The sequence below is a fragment of the Calonectris borealis genome, chromosome 14 (assembly GCF_964195595.1).
Source record: "Calonectris borealis chromosome 14, bCalBor7.hap1.2, whole genome shotgun sequence".
Lineage (NCBI taxonomy): Eukaryota > Metazoa > Chordata > Aves > Procellariiformes > Procellariidae > Calonectris > Calonectris borealis.
In genome coordinates, this window is record NC_134325.1 from 12,902,192 (window position 1) to 12,919,288 (window position 17,097).

The 17,097-nt window shown below is 41.3% G+C and overlaps 1 protein-coding gene across 1 annotated transcript; it reads right to left on the reverse strand.

Annotated features, from left to right (window-relative positions):
* Nucleotides 1-448: 448 nt before the first annotated feature.
* On the reverse strand, nt 449-13,444 carry RCN1 (reticulocalbin 1). The gene is made up of 6 exons (XM_075163257.1): nt 13,227-13,444; nt 8,162-8,355; nt 6,383-6,561; nt 5,771-5,831; nt 2,646-2,845; nt 449-1,735 (listed from the first exon to the last, which is right to left on the reverse strand). Exons 1-6 carry the CDS (start codon nt 13,442-13,444, stop codon nt 1,628-1,630), a joined length of 960 nt encoding a protein of 319 aa, XP_075019358.1. The 3' UTR covers nt 449-1,627.
* Nucleotides 13,445-17,097: the final 3,653 nt, after the last annotated feature.

Below are 17,097 nucleotides of genomic sequence, written 5' to 3' on the forward strand. Positions count from 1 at the left end.
GGAGGTCACAGTTCTGCATGGTCTCATGATGACTTTCACAAATTTGCTGAATTGCTGAAGTATATCACAACCTGGGATTCTCAGAGCTCCTTTCTGGATGGCTGTGTGATCACCAGTATGTGATGCTGTACACCAAACCTTCAAGGAACCTCCAAGTAAACACTGTTGTGGAGCCCTAATCTCCTAGTGTAAGTGTTCAGGATAGATTCTAGTGATAGCAGTAGCAACTATGTATATTGGACCTATTTCTAGCTTTTTTTTTTTTTAATGAGGTGAAGAAGAAATAGTTGGTGCCGCATGTCCAGCTGCTGTTTGTAGATGACCACCCAGTGCTGCAGGAGCTGCCAATGACCCAGTGCTTTGGGAACTACTGGCTTTAAAGGTTTGGTTCCTGCTTTCACATCATCTCTCTATGCTAGTCTGTTAGTGTTATTGCACCTTCATAGTATCAAAAAGAAGTATTGGTTTTATTGTGCTTATTTTAAAACCAGTACATTTAAAACCAACCAAACTTATGTAAGTTGGGTATATAAAAATATACATGTAATAGCTCACATTATACAGTAAAAAAGAAAGCACCTGTGTGGAAAGCTTACCCCTTTCTTCAGAAGGAAAGCTGTCTTCATGTAGTTGCTTCAGTAACATGTACTTATACGTATATACATACAAAACCAGAACTTTAGCCACATAAATCTGTCGTCTTATGTGGTACAGAAGACAGAAGGCCCAGAGGGGTGATATGTCTTATTCTTTCTCCATCACAGAACTGCTGCCATTCACACTGTGTGAACAAGAGTATGGCTTGGGTAAAGTGCGAAAAGCGTGAGATAAATTGTGCTCCATGTGGCATAATTCCTCCCAAGAAACAGCATAACCAACAGCCCACAAACAATTGTACGTTATTCTGTTGTCAGAAGGAGCAGCTGTCACTATTAACTCTACAACCCTCGCTGAGGAATGCCGGCACGGGGTGTTGGGCCACGTGTGCTGTCTCTGCACTGTGATGGGGGTTAGAGAGAAGGGCCAGTTGTACATGTTGCACTTGTAAAGCTATGAACCAGAGGGCTGCTGGATACCTTCTTCAGCACCTCTGGCCCAAACTGGGAGAGGAAAACAGTGTGGAGAAAAAGGTTGTGGATCTTGTTGTGTCAAACATTTTCTCTGTACAGGAGGGTCAAAGTATAACTCTAAATTGTTATATGCTATTAAAAAAGATGACTAAATAACTTAGTCTGTTTAAACATTTAGGTTTCTTTCTAATTCTAGCTGCATTTCACTATAGTAAAAATGGGTATTTGAAGAAAGTATTTCACTATTAAAGATCCTTGCAATTATGTTTTAAGTGCCTTTTCCAGATCAGGCTCTAATCTATTAAGAAAAGTTACCTTTTTATTTTTTCCAAAATAAAACTGTAGTGATTAGGTATTGTATTTAACCATGTGAAAAGAGTAAAAAGCTATTTCTATGCGGTTTCTGAGGTAATAAGCTGGCATGTTAAAAATATATTAATGCAAGTCATTCAATTGTGAGTGTGTTCCTTGCCCATCTTCCCCAAAAAAAGGGGAGGGACACGGTGATTTCAGTAAAGTGGAGAAAAGGTCTGTGGCATACTGGTTGGTACATTGTATCATAGTTCATCATGGTTTCTTGTGAGGTCCTCCCCATAATTAGTAGCTTGACTTCCAACGAACATATTCCAGTTGTCTAGAACTTCCTCTTTTGTTAGCTTTTGATCCTGGTGGGAGGAAAATAAAATCTCTGTAAGAACATTTTCAAAGCTAGGTAAAAGACACACCAGCACAGGCTTAGAAGAGCCCTGGGAAATGGACAGTTCTTCAAAGCAGCAGACTGCAGTTCCGGAATCACTGTAGCTGCCATGGTGAGTGAAATTTGGACCCCAGTGCAAGACAGACATCCCACTGGCTTCAGTTGGGTCAAACTGCTAATTGAAAGTTCTTTGCAATTAACTCACTGCCAAACAGTATATGGGTTATCTGGTACGCAGTTTTGCCCTGTGGTTTGGTTTTACCTTCCTAAGAGTAAAAATTAAAATGCTCTGGTGTATTTTGTTGAAGACGGTTGCTTATGTTAGCAATTTACACACACTCTGTGTAAGAGCGTTTTGGTTTTTCAGGTTTCAGCCTTGCTCACATTACACTTCTGAAGATCACCATCTGGGATCTACTGAACCATTAATCTCCCACGTTAGGGGAAGTGGATGCATTGAGCCAGTCTTTACGTTAAAGATGTGTGTTTGATGATAGAAATAGGGGGGTTTTTTGCTACCTCTTATGTAATGTATCTTTAATTTTTCTTTAATTTTTTTAATTAGCATACAAAACCCACGACCACTCTTAAAAGGAAAAAGAATATTTCTAATGTGTTAAAACTTCCAGGTTTAACATGATAAATAATTTCTTATCTAACCTAATGTAAGCCAATGGGACTTCTAGAGCTGATAAAGTACATTTTACTACTTTTATTTTGTGATTCTAACCCTACCAACTGAAATTAGCATTGATATATTAATGCACTAGCAATTCTAGAAAAGTTATTAGGAATAATTTCTTGCTAGCTGATATGTTAAAAAAAACCACAACACCTTATATAACTTCAAAAAAAAAATATACTAGAACAGTAAGTACCTTGTCTACATCCGATTCATAGACTAAGTGCCTGGCTTCAGCTAGTGCATGATCATAGTCTTGTGGGAGAATCCAGTGCTGAATCTCCTCTTTGTCCATCTTTCCATCCTTGTTGAGGTCACGAAAATCTGAAAACTGTTCACGCTCTGTAATCACCCAGTCAGGCTCTGGTCCACCCTCTTCATTTGCAAACATATCAGCTGGAGAGGAAATAAAGGTCTCATTCGAATCATATTTAATTTGCAAATTATGCACAAACTGAAGACATTTGCACAGTGTTCCTCAGAGTAAGACTAAATTTTTCACTCTTTGCCCAGTGTTTCTTTGTACAGAAAATGAAATGTGGGGTGTAAATAGAGTAGCTGCGTGTATCTTCTCTCAGGCCTATTTGTTCACTGCTGGTGATTCTGTCCACTCTTACACTACCCTTGTATTGTAACTGCACTGCTGGTGAGGCTAGCATGAGAGGTGAACGTTTCCAAAGGCCATCATCCACTGAACTTCAGAATGAAAAAAATTCTTTAAGGATCTTTAGTTAAATAGCAATCATAAGCTTTAGTGCTGGGCTCAGTCACGTGGGGAGAAAGGAACTCAGCACTTTTATCTTGTCCTTGCCAGCAAATGTCTTTGTGGATAAGATCAGACTCCAGCCAGCAGAGTGGTTAAGGCAAAAAAGGCACAGGGGAAATTTAGGAAAACAAGAAGTGATAAGTGGAACTTGAATGCTTTTGTCCTGCTTTTAGAGAGGTCTGTGTAGGAGAAATTCATCTTAGTAGATGAGTCCTTTTTTTAACCATGCAGTGCTGCAGCACTCTCCAGTAGAAGGTATTCTTCTACAAAGACAGACCTGAAGAAGTCATTATGAATCAGTGGTGCATTCTGTGTGAGAAACCACAGGCAGTGCACTTGTCATAGATTGGTACCTTGGGACGGAATACCATTTGTGACACAGGATGCATAGGTTACATACATGAGCTGCTCTGTACATCAGTCCTGTGCTACATTTAAGAAGCATCAGTAGGAAAATGCCACAGTGGCAGCGGCTATCTGGGAGAGTAGCAGTGATTATTAAGAGCAAGTGATTTGTATCTGTTCTTTACAGCATAGGCCTTCCAAATTATGAGTAGTGTGTCTACTTTACTCTTCTGGTCACTGTGGCCAATCAATTGTTTCCTGCTGATCAGGGCTGCTTATTTCTCAAGCCTTCCACTTTTCTATTTATAATTAAAGCCTGCTTTGTGATACCACTCCTATGCCTTTTGGGTTTGGTTTTCAAGGATATGCTAAGGAAAAGTGCACCCCACATGGATGGTCTCAGGGCCAGAGGCTGGCTGTTATTTATAGGAAGTATAAATGCTGGTCTCAAATCTAGGAATAACCTCCCCTCAGCCTGCAGTGTGAGCGTGTACACTAGGCTGATGTTCTCTACTGGCAGGACTGTCCACAGTGTCCCTGAAATACTCTGTTACCTGCTTATGCACAATAAGAATTTAGTTCTCTCTGCTTAACATGACTAGGGATGTTTTGCTTCGCTGCTTGTATAAAATCTAAACCAAATTTTGTTGAAGACAAAATAGAAGGAAGGAAGGAGGAGGAAGGAAGAATCGTTCTATAACCTTCAGCAGATTTCCCCATCAAATACCTCATCTAAAGACTGAAATTTTTGGACTTCTTTTTGTTGTTCCTTATAAATACCAAAGAAGAGATTTGGTTTTCTGTTTGTTTTTTTTAACCCCAGCTTGATCAGAAATTAAAAAAAGTATATCTGAAAAAGGGAAGTAGGAGTATTTTAAGCATAGTTTTTCCTCAACTCATGAAGAAAACTTCAGACAACACATTCACTTTCTTTTTCATTTTTTAAAGTGCAAATTATATTGTTTATTTGAAGCAACTGACATGTCCTGTCAATTTGATTTTTATCATCCTTGCCAATGTGGGGTGATCGTGACTAGAACATTCTATGTTCCTATCTATAGAAGACAAGAAAAACCAGCATTCACATGGTAACAAATGTTGACAATTACCTTATAATTATATGTAGGTAATGTCACTGAATGAACTGAAATTACTGTGGAAATTATGCTGCTCTGTTATTTCAGTCATAAATGAATAGCATTCACATTCTGAGGCTAAATATAATTTACAAGGAATAGAAACCCCCTGCCATTAATTAACGTGTGTATATTGTTCCTGATTATATGTGAAGTGATCTTTATAGCACCACTAGAAACAGAAAGATTCATCTGAGTTTGCACTAATGCTTTCCTGGTGCTACTTTTTTGATTTAAAACCCATGAAAGTGAGTGCAGTGGGAGAAGTTAGCTTTTGGTATCAGCATAATGATTCAAAAGGCTAAAATGTGTTATGTACTGCTGATCTCTAGTCCTGCTTCCGTTTTGTCTTCATAGGTCTAAGTGCAAGCCAGCAGCTAACTGCCTAGTGTGACTGAAGTTTGTGCAAATTAACTGTGACTGATCTGCTGTTGACGTTCCCCGTTTTGTTCTCTTTCTGCCACTGAAGTAATGCACAGCTTACTTTCACGTACTTCACAACTTCTTTGAGAATCTTACATCTTAGTGCTATTTTTACACAGTTCATTTTTAATGCATTTCTAGAAGAAACAATGGCATCACCATACAAACCACTAGGGAAGTACGGGTTCTTGCTTACTAATTAAATTAGGAAAATAACTAGTAGAAAAAAGGTTAATTTTCTTCTTTGCAATGTGTGCTTCCCAGCTATTTTGCATAGTCAAGTACCATTCAAACTTGGGAAGAGAGTAATTCACTTTCTGATCCTCCTGCATTTCTAAACAATGCCTTCAAAAAGCTGTTAATGTGCTCAAGTATAGAGAGTATTCCTGTCATGAAAAATATTATTCCAGACCCTCTTAGCCAAATTATATGAGACTAAGAGGAGGATCTTATGCTGTACAGTGTAAGGAACCTTTTGCTGGTGTTACTATCTGCCTAAAATGAAATTAAACTTTCTGGATTGGATGGTTGATTTAAAATAGTTAAACTGGAGCACAGAAATGTTCGTCTTTGGGTTGTTAATACTGCTGCAAATTTGAAAGATGGACAAATGGACTGGAGACTATATAAGAAACAAACCTCAACACTTACCAATGTACTCATCTTGATCCACAAAACCATCCTCATTTTTGTCTATGTCTTCTAAGGTTTCCTGGAAAATAGTTTTGCATTGAAGTAATCAAGAGAGAACTGAGAATTCTGGCTAGTCGCCTCTTTGATCATTTCATGTTTGAGGCCTTGACCTGCCCTTATACACAGGCAAATGTACTCTCACTGGTTCCAATGTGATTGTTGTTTACACAATGAATATACAAATATTCTTTCATGTTGAAAAAATTCCCTGCACATGAATGAACTGGACACCACGCTTAAGTTTTAAGTTAGGGGCAGATACAAGCTTGCATCAAACACTTAGTTGCCATGTGTCAACATACCCTTCCTTTCATTTTGGGGTTAAGTCTGTGCTCCAAGACTGTTTCTTGATTCCATTTAGGAGCTGTCTTAAGTGCATTTAACAAGTCTTTCTTATACTGAGAGCTCTAAATCAAGTGAACTTCATGAAAGGCACCCCTTTCTGTTCCCCATTTGGCTATTATGTGTGAGTCTCTTTCTAAATCCTGCATAGAAAGGTTAGAGAAGCATTTCAAAGCTCATCCAAAAAAATAAAAGTAAAAACAATGGCATTCGTTTTGCTCTGCTTACTAAGACAACGATGTTTTTCATATGCTCAAACTCCTCTGGGTGGAGGAAAGCAGTGAATTCTTCACGAGTGGCAGCTAAGTCTCCATCCAGATCTGCAGTTTTGAATCGTCTTTCATCTCTGGGCAGCATTTTTTTAAAACTGTGCTGATCAGTTGCATCTTGGAATTCTTCTGGATTTTCTGCAAATTAATCAAGATGATCTCAAAACTATGTTCCTTTTAAGACATATTACCACAACAAAGTACCTCAATTTGCCGTTAGAGTCTAGAAATACAAAGGCTTATTGCTAGAATAGCTGCTGTGTTAAAATGGAACTTCTCTTTCCTGTGAAGTTTTAAATTCAGGCATCAAGCATTTGGTTTGATTTTTAAAGGTGACTTACTAGTATAGGTAAATGTCTGAGTAAGTCTTCTGTTGGAATCCAGGATAATGGATTTTGCAGTATTGTATATCATCCTTCATAGATTTATTTTTTTTTTAATCTGCTTTTACAAGCACTTTTTAGGCAGTATTTGGGGTAGATTTCATTCACAGAAGTTTTATTCTTCTTAGGAATCAGTATGATCTACACAACTTTTCAGTTTCAAAAAGAAAGCAAACCAAAGGAAAGTGGTTTCAGAAGCTGGCAGACTGAAATTATCTAACTGCTACACCTCTGCTTCAGGGAACCTAACAATTATTTTCAGTTTAAAACAATGACATTTTTTCAGGGCGCTCAGCGGCATAAAACAAACGGTATTTGATATAATTTTTAAAATAGGATCACTAAACTGACTTCAAACATGAAAAATATTCATATTATAACAATTTCATAATTCACATGTTGGGAGACAAACACAGTTGAAAAAGACTAGGCCAGGAATTACAGATGGGAATTTTAAGCGTGCATTAACACAAGACCACAATGTAGTAGCTGTTCCCCAAATCTTGGGGATTACAGAGAGCAAAGCCAAAGAGCTGAGAAGGGCCCCCAGGGATACTGCTGCAGGGATGGTGTGTCAAATATTTCCTTCCACAAATGTAATAAGCTCCATTTTAATCTAAGGTAGACTTTGGAATTATTACTGCTACTGGAAGCTTGCTGCAGAAGCTGCCTCTATGGTAGGTAGATATTGTCTTCTCATTTCCAGTATAAATGGTCCATTAATACCAATTTGTTGTTCTGTCAGAATTGCCCTTTAGCTTAAGTGATTTCTTCTCATCCTTTCCCTTCATTAACTTATAAAACGCAAAGGGAACATATGTGGGGAAAAAAGATTCAGGTGTATTTTTTAATATATGTTTCTTTTGCCTGGTTTGTTAAGGATTTTCATTTGCAGTCAATCACAGTCTGAAGCATGTTATTATGCAAGAACTATTTTAATCAGTAACTTTGTTATAGCTTAGACCCACCCTAAATTTTTAGCATCTAGAATCTTAAGAGTTTAGAGAGACTGAATTAACAAATACTGGTTAATTACGCAATATATTATTTTTTAATTAAAGTACCATTTTTTCATGTTAAAAAATATATATGTCTAACTGGAAAAAACTTTTAATTCAGCTTTGTCAGTATATTTAATAATCCCTCTACAAAACCTTCTGTGTTCTGGTGACCCATGTGGAAATAGCTACAATAAACAACTAAGAAGTGCTTTTGACCTCTGAGCATCTCTAAAATTTAATGCGATTTTCAAGAGTCCTAAATGTGACACCAAACTCCTGTTGACTGTAAGGCATGAAATCATGCTTTATAATCTCAATAGTCTTTGAGCATATAATCTGAAAATGTTATCCTACCTAGATAATAACCGTATGTGGCTTGTTTGTACTCTTCCCAGGCAATTTTATTGTCCTTGTTTAGATCATAGTCCTTCCAAACTTTAGCCACGTTTTCAAAGATATAGCGTTTCTGTACCCGCTTAATCCAGTTTTTTAATTCCTCTGTTGTGAGATAGCCATCTTTGTTGTCATCTATTCGATCCACAATTTTCCTGTAAAAAGAGACCAGCATCCTTAAGAGTTGACAGAAGAACAAACTACATGTCAGTCCAATTTCAGTAATCTTCATCTGGCCCTGATTTTCCACAAAAACGCAGTGCCTAAAACTTATAAAACTGCCCTACTGGCTAAGGCTTTCTTGCATTTTGCAGATTATTTTAAGGGATATGTCTCTATTCATTATTCAATATTGCTATGACTAATTGAAATGGAACTTGCATGATCAAAATTAGTGAACAAAGTACCTCAGATAATACTGGATTTCTTAGGTTTGTATCTATTAACTTAGGGGGACCTGTTCTTCACTGTCGATAGAGAGTGGCTGTGGCTTAGAGTAGGAAACGCTAACTTTGCCTCCGGAAAAAGCCTGTACTGCAGCTTGCTGGAGGCAAACAGGGCAAAAAGCTAGGATTTCATGGACACCTGCAGTTTCTCCTGTGGCTTTCCAGCAAACTGATGCTAGGGTGGAGTGAGTTATATGACTGTGTAATGCTGGGCATGTACACCATGTAGAGTCTTCCCTTCCGTTCCTGTTCCTCCATTTCTGTTTCTTTTCTTTCTTTCCCAGCAAAAAGTAATATTGCTTGTGTTGCCAGGAATGCCTGTTACTAGTTAAAGCAATAGCTAGTCTGCAGAAGGTCTCCAGTCATTGCTGGCCGTTGGGCTATAAGCCACTGTTCTGTGTAAAGCTGCTAGCCTCAAGTCCTGTTGAAATCAGCAGGAGTGAAGGTACAAGCGTACTCCCAGGGAGACTTCCATCTTTGAAAAGTTCTGCACACAGCTGCACATAAAACCGACCTGAAAAACTATGTCAAAAAAAAAAAAAGAGGCAACGCTCTCCTCTACCATCTAGGTTCTCTGCAATAAATCTCTCAAGGTATGCCTGTAATTGCTAAATGCCACCAGTTTGGGTTTGAGCTTGTAAAACTGGCTTCTGTCCCAGCTACAGTGGTAGACCAGATGATAAAAACCTTTATCTAAAATAAGAATGCAGCTTTAATCACACAACTTGTAAGCAAGCTTGTCATAGCATTATTATATTCTGGGCACTGGCCTGTGGGAAACTATGTACCCTGCTCTTGGAACTGGGGCAGTTAGCACCAGGTCTCTTCTGCGCATCCAGATTGGCTTTAGGCACCTCAGCTATTTTAACCTTGCATCACTGCTCATGAGGTACAGGAGCAAATTGTCTGTAGTTGTACTGCACCTACTTCGGTGACCACCCAGTGGCCAACTCGAGTAATCTGAATGACCATTCCCCATAGGCTCAATCACCATGCCTATGGACTAGTTATATGTCATTTCTAAGGAGGAGTAAGAACAGGAGTTGACTTGCCTAAATTCTGAGATTCAACAGGTGAGCTCCCTAAACCTCCAGGCAGCCAAAGGACACAGGGAAAAGTTCTGCACTTTTAAATATTCTTTGCAATTCAGTATCTTGGTTCTCCACAAAGAAACCAACCCTGGCCAACTGGAACTGCTCAACTGGTGAAGCAATGTCTTTTCCCAAGCCTTAGTTATGAAAGTGGTAAGTAGAGTCAAATGACAGCAGTAGCTTCTGCTGAATTTCCAGCGATCTTGTTTGAGTCCGATAGTATCAGACTGAATTTATAAACATGCTATTTCTGAGCTACAGGGGAAAAAAGGGGCTGCTGAATTTGCTTTCTGAAGTAGTAAAGTATGAATTAACTGACTGGAAAACCTTTTCTCTTTTGTATGAATCTCATGGGGAACTGACTGCCAAGGGTCCCTTTCACTGCACGATGGACTGTATTTGTCAATGAATTTGCCCCACAACGAATTTGATTTAATTGGTTTAGCTGATATTTCTTTCTATTGTTAAATGTATTAGTTATAGTAAATGATTCAGCTCTTTGGTATTTTTAACAAAAGAAGTCAGGACTGTTTACTAGAAAATGTTTCATGCTTCTTCCTTTTCACTTGTACTCTTGGTTTTATAGGTCTATTGTAACCATGTGCACTATTTCACTCTGCTTCCCAGTTGAATATGGGGACAAAGAAATAGTCTTGCCTACAGGCTCCCAAATGTACAGGTAAGAAGCTATTGTACGGACTGTGGACCTCACTTTTTATACTGATAATTACCTGTAAAATGGCTCAGGATCATGCTAAGTTTTGTAGCAGAGTAATGTACATTGATCAGTCTGAAAAGCCTTAGTGCCTTTATTTTAAATAGTTAATTCTTGAATACAGCAAAAATTCAAGGAGCATGTTAACAGATACAAAATGCCAGCTCATACACAGGAATTTACATGCAGAAGTGTGTAATACCTGAAAGCTTACTTTCTCCCGTTAACTTAAGTGGGATTACAGTCAGAATGAGTTTCCTACCTCATAATAAAGAAGCTAGAGAGCACATGCAACAGGTACATACAACCTGCTGTTACAGAGATTTAAGGTGCCAGTCTGCAAAGACATCTGGTGATGAAACAAAGTTGGGGCAAGGAAATCACTGCTACGAAGTGGCTGAAAGAGGAAGGCTTCCCCTCTACACCTGATGTGAGTACAACTGCATGCTGATGAACTGTGGCCTTGGCCTGTACAAAGAACAGAAGCATTTATATTGTGAGGATCCGTAACCATCTTCTATGTTCTCTGAAAATGACAGGGAGAAGGTTCAGAGGACTGCAGCCCCACTCCCCTCCCCATCTCCAGTCCCTTAAAGCAGTCTTGGATGCTGCACCAGGATTATGTCATGCTTCTCCAAAGCCAGGTGAGTTGTGGTACTGCGCATGGGTGGGCAACGTGCGATTCCTTGTGAAATGATCCGGTGTGGGAGGACAGGGAGAACGGATGTCCCTGTCATGAAATCTGTCATAAGAGCAGGTTCGCTCCCAGGTCATGATAAAATTTTGGGCTGGTATGTGCCATGATCTCAAAGTAAGACCATGCTGTGCAGCTGCTCCTCCACTGAGGCTGCAGGTAGTTGAGTTTGCAGTGATTCTTCTGTGTACTAGCTAGTTCCTTTTTGTTTGCTGGAAGAAGGTGAGAGTAGTTTTGCATTACTGCTGTCTAGCCCTGGGATTCCAATCCCAGCATTGGTCATTGGAATGACCAATGTGCTGCCACCCTTCCTAAGCAAAGTAAAATGACTTACAAATGCAGCAGCAGCATGCGCTTTGGTTAGAGCAGCAGACTATATGTTCCTGTTTTCTCCCAGAAAGCATTTAAAAATAGCTTTTTTGTTAAATGTCTTTTTCCTGAAAGCCACTCACTTGCTGACAAGTGACACTATTTGTAACCCTCACTGCAGAGGATGCCCATAACAAAATCGTTTTTCTCAGTATATGCGATTATTAAACCACAATAAAAAGAAGAAAGTGAAATGTTATAAAAATCCTCTCTCTCCTCTACCTCCCAGTATGATATCTGAAATTACAAGGTTAGGAAACACTGAAAGTTATGAAACTGTCGTATATGGCCCCCCAGGAACCACAACTCTGATGTTCTGCTGCACAATGTCAACCCCACAATGTGGGCTTTGGTCCTCAGAGGGACGCCTTAGTCGCCTCCATTTATTGCGGCTGTAGCTTAACATGCCTGTGTCACCTCTCCGAGGTGCACACAGTGAGATTGCTAAAAGTTAAGCTTCCTCCCTTGCTGAACTAGTGTTTGTAAAAACTGTTCAAAAACAACCCTATTGTTAAATCATGTCCCCAATTAAAATATCTGTCCTTGTGTAAGTATAAGTGTACGCCAATTTTAAAAAGGCATGTCCATTTTAGTGATATGCTTTATGAGAATCTAAGTCATAGATCATGTATGCTGAGAACATGGTTTCTTTTGCTCCTTCTTGAAACAGTGTGGATGGAATTGGTCATTTCTGATAACTACTTTATCTGTATACTCATTGAGATACAGGTAAATAGTAGTGACAGCTTCCAGAAGGATCAAGAGGTCAATCTGTGAGATAACAGTGATACTGCACTAAGAGCTGATGATGGAACTAGACAGACATATAAGGAGTAAGTACTGCTCCCTATGGCAGTAAAGGCAAAGCTAATCTTAGTGAGAACATGCAGATATTTTAAATTATTTTCTTGTCAGTAAATACATAAAAAGATCTATCTTTAACTACTGTTAAACTTAGTTCTAATTAGTGGTCTGACTTCTTGCAGGTGTAAAGGAGGGAGAAGCAGTGAAATAAGGCAACTGTTGCATGGACTCTGTTCTTGGCGCAAAGAGCAGCATGGAAGCTAGAGCAACGCTGTAAGACAGTGGGCAAAGATGTCACAAGTGGAAAAGCTGTGGGAAGATGGCTTAAGTGGACTTGTAAATGGAGCTGTGAAGAAGGAAAGAGAAGGAATGGTTTAAACTTGACTCAAACTAACAAGATCCAGGCAAGTGACCCAGAGGTAAGGAGCTGTAGCAGCAAAGCACTCCAGCAGTGGGGAGGTCTGTCCAACACTGGGCACAGCACCACACACCGCAGCTCCCTCCACGAGGATTACTGCTGTAGGAGCAGAAACGGCAGGAGAGAAAAACGCAACAGCGATGAATTGTTGGTTGCTCGTTTGCCACATCAGCGGGATGTGAAAGAAGCGTAATGGAAGAGGTATCCCTGGCTATACCGGGGTACAGGGGACTACCTCAAACTGGGAAGGGGCCAGCCTCCCCTGGGGCCGGGGAGCTGGAGCGGGGCAGGCAGCGCCCAGCACCCTCCAGCCGCTCTCCCCTCCTCCCGCCGAGCCCCCGCCGCCCCCTCGGGCACACAGAAATGGCAGCCCCCCCCCCGCGCCCACCCCGGCCGGCGGGCCGCCCCGCCGGGCCCTCCCCCTGCCACGTTTCCGCAGGCCGCCGCGCTGCCGCGACCGGGCGCTGCGGCCCGCGCCCGGCCTCTTACCCCAGCCGCTCCCGGCTCTCCTCCGGGCTGAGCTGGTCGAAGCTCCGCGCCTCCTCCTTCCCCAAGAAGGCCTCGTGGTCGTACTGGAAGCCCGGCCGGTCCTCGTGCTGCGCGGCGCCGGGCCGCGCCCGCTCCTGCCGCGCTGTCGGCTTGCCCAGGCCGCCCGGCACCAGCAGCAGCAGCAGCGCCAGGCACCACCCCGCCCCGCCGCCCCCCATGCCCCGCCGCCCCTGCCCCGCGGGCGCCGCGTACCGAGAGCCCCGCCGAAGCAGCAGCTAGCACCCCTCCGCTGCCCGGCGCCGACCGAGGCCGAGGCCGGCCCCGCTCACCGCAGCCGCCCCGCCCCGCGGCCGCTCCCGGCCCCGCTCCTCCCCCGGCCGGTCGCGGGGGGCGGACGCGATTGGGCAGCGGGAGCGCGGCGCGGCCCGGCCCGGCGCCACGTCTGCAGAGCGGCGCGAGCCCAACGGCCGCGGGGGCGCGGGCGGTTTGTCAAGGCGTCCCGGAGAACCCCGCTAGGCAAGTCGGGGTGGGAGCTCACGGTCCTCTTCCACCCGTCTGTCACCGTAGTGGTCTGAGCTTCTACTGTTAAAAAACACGTCAGCACAACGCAGCGGGTCATTTCTGTTTCTCTGTTACTCTGCACGCTTCGTTCAGGCAGGTTGATGGTTCCTGCTGTCATGCCGAGTTGGTTAGAAACGACAAGAGTATGATTTTTTTTTCTTTTCAAGACAAGTAACAATAAGGCTACAAGTCAAAAAACCCCAAAACTGTGGCTCTGTCTTGGGTGTAACAGCAAGCTGATACCCCAAAAATGTAGAAAAAAAGGTTGTCGGCACTCTTATAGAGGATATTTATCATAACAGGGTCGCTATCGCTGTCAGGGAAGTGAACTCGCAATCCTGAAAATTGCAGAAGAGAGAAAGCACAAACCATTTAGCATAGAAAAAGATTTTGTTTTTTCCTTAAATTACAATTTATTTTGCTCAACATTGTAAAAGTCTCTAGACAGAGGTAATTGAAATTTGCACCTAATATATTTCCTTTTCCTGTGTTATATCCCTAATTCACTGCTAAGGAGGATTGTCACTGTATGCAACACGTTGTGTGTTAACGATCCTGTTGCTAAGGGGTCCTGTTTTAAACTGTATGACCAAACCGTGCAGATAAGCATCGCTACCCGGGCCTGTCTGTCCAGTGCTACTTTGGACCTGAGGGTACTACTAGTTTCAGATTGCAGTGTCTGATTTGTCAGCCCAGTCCGGAGGGTATATAAACCATACTTATGATGTGGCCTTTGGCTGTACCGCTAATGCTGACATGCAAGATGCTGAACCTGACCACAGCCTCCCTTCCGCTGTTGTTACCCCGGTAGACATCCTTTTGACCTAAACCTCATGTGTAGCTGAACCGTGTCTGGCACAGGGCTTGACTGTAATGACAGCAAAAATGTAGTGTCAGAGACTTCCACATTTACTGTTTTCTGCCTTTTGTGACTCGTGCAAAGTGTGAATGAGAGCCCTGCAGGGCTAGTGGTGGTTTTGCCTCAGAGCCATTGGTGACAGTAGCAGATTTCAAACATTTAAACAGTCAGATATGCTGGTTTGTTACTTAAGTCTAGACAGAGCAAAACACTAATGCACCCTTTTCACTTCAGTCACGCGAGCTGCCCTTTGCTTTAGGCCTGGATGGACTGTCCTTAGGTGCATTTGTACGTCCTCAGCTGAGCAAGTGCTTCAGTGTTGCTTTGACGAGAGCTGTCATATACGCATGTGGCACCTGAAAAATGGTTCAGCTGATCGTACCAGCCGTGTTCGAGTTTACAAAGCCAGTGAGATGCATTGTTTTTTGTTTTGTTTTGTTTTGTTTTTTTTTATATTAAGCATATACCTGTAAAACAAAGTTTTCATTAACATATTCAGGAATCTCATATTTATGCAATAATTCAGATACTGCTCCTTTTTTGGTCTGTCTTCTAATGTTCCTGTCCCTGTTTCTTACATCTATAATATCGTTTCTAAGGTTATTCCAGAGGTAAGGCTGAGGTGCTGAATTTTTACCTTCTTGATCCACATGGTGCTAGTGTGCTGCTAGTTAAGAGGTAAGTCATTTGCATGGATAACAGGTATGTTTTACTGCCCATTCACCGCATCAGTGTTGTAAAATTGTAGCTTGATGTTTGATCTTGGTAGCAGAGGAATATGAAGTTATTTGAGGGATGTGGGAAATGGATCTGTATGTTCTGTTGTCAGAACAATTTGGAGCTGCTTCTGTGAGAAAAGCCACAGTAATAGCAATGCAGAATGGCCTAAGCGCGTACATGGAGATTCATTTGAAAGGCTCCAGACATTGGGAGGGTTTGCCTCAGGGATATGGGTTCTGGCCATCAGAACATTTTAATTTCGCCCTGTATTTGGATTCAAGTGTGAGTGAGCCCTGAAATGCGGTGATCTTATGAAAGATGGGAAATCATGAATGTTCTGATCCCTATAGACTTGGTTCAGGACCATTGGTAATAACAATGGAAATCTGATTGATCCAATATGACTTTTTGTGGAAAAGGAAAGATACTGTGATTACTTGTCCTTAGAGGGCTGAAGTCTTAGATTTTAATGCTGAGAATAGACTGCACGTTCAGTCAAAACAGTTGTTGATCCAGTCATTCTTAGTGTTGCCACTCAGGTTAACGTTTACAGATTTTGCCATTGGGCTATCGTGACCTCATCGAACACCTTAAACTCTCATTCCTCTGTGAAAAGTCATGCCTTCTATTCCTTTTATTCAATTCACAAGATGGTAGAAGTTTTCTCTTAAATCCTTTATCCACAACACTTGTTTCTTAAAATACTGAATAATTTCCTCTGAGACATTGGTATTTTCTGTTTTAATAGTATTACTATGAACATCTCTGCTGAGAGAAACCTATTGCACTGAATGATTAATATTAATTAGGTTTAGGGTTTAAGGTGCTATTTTTGTAATCCACTCTTCTTTCAGTAATGCATCTGAGTTTTATACACATAAGGTTTCTTTGAAACATTGCAAAATACCAGGTCTGCAACATCGACAATGTTTTTTAGCAATACATTTATGCAGCAGCAGGCACGCTGGGTAGTTTATAAGCTTTTAATGAAACGCTGGCAGATATTAGGGTTTTATGGGCTGGAAAACAGTGCAAATCAAAGAGCTTTGCTTACTGTTTATAGCATTTTTCCCGTGAATCTAACAATATTTATCTCGCTTTTTCCATCTTGCATTTTGCTCTTCACATATTTACTTTCCCTTTCATGGATATATTTACAGTCAACAAACTATTTTGTATGAAATATACTTAGTTACAATATGCCTGTCATCATGTGGGTCCAGTTACCAAGCTAAAGCCAAAGATGACTTGTTCCATATCCTACTATGTCTTCAGTCTGCATTTATCCTAATAAGGCTAAGCTTATATCTTGCATCTTTAGTCAGTATTTCTGGACATCATTAATTGTGCCTTTCCTGAGGCCATGTAAATGAGCTCTAAGGGATGCCATGTTTTCTGACTGCCTGCTGGCTAATACCTGTTCTTATCATGCTTTCAGTAGCAAAATCATCTCTATCAGTACGTTTTTCGAGTCCCAACTGCTAAAATAGTCAAAACACTTGATGGCGTCATAGTGTGGCTTTCTAAGTAAGGACCTTTTTGTATCCTTACTTACATTTGAAGTCCATATTAAAACTAGAATGAGATTCAGGCCTGAAGACTGAGTCACAGTTTGGTTTGAAAGGATATGGTGAAAGTAAGAGTGATGTAGCACCTAACAGTTCTTGGAGTGCAAATACATCTTTGGTTAAAAAATCAGCCTGCAAAACTGCTTGAAATCTTCTGCGTCAT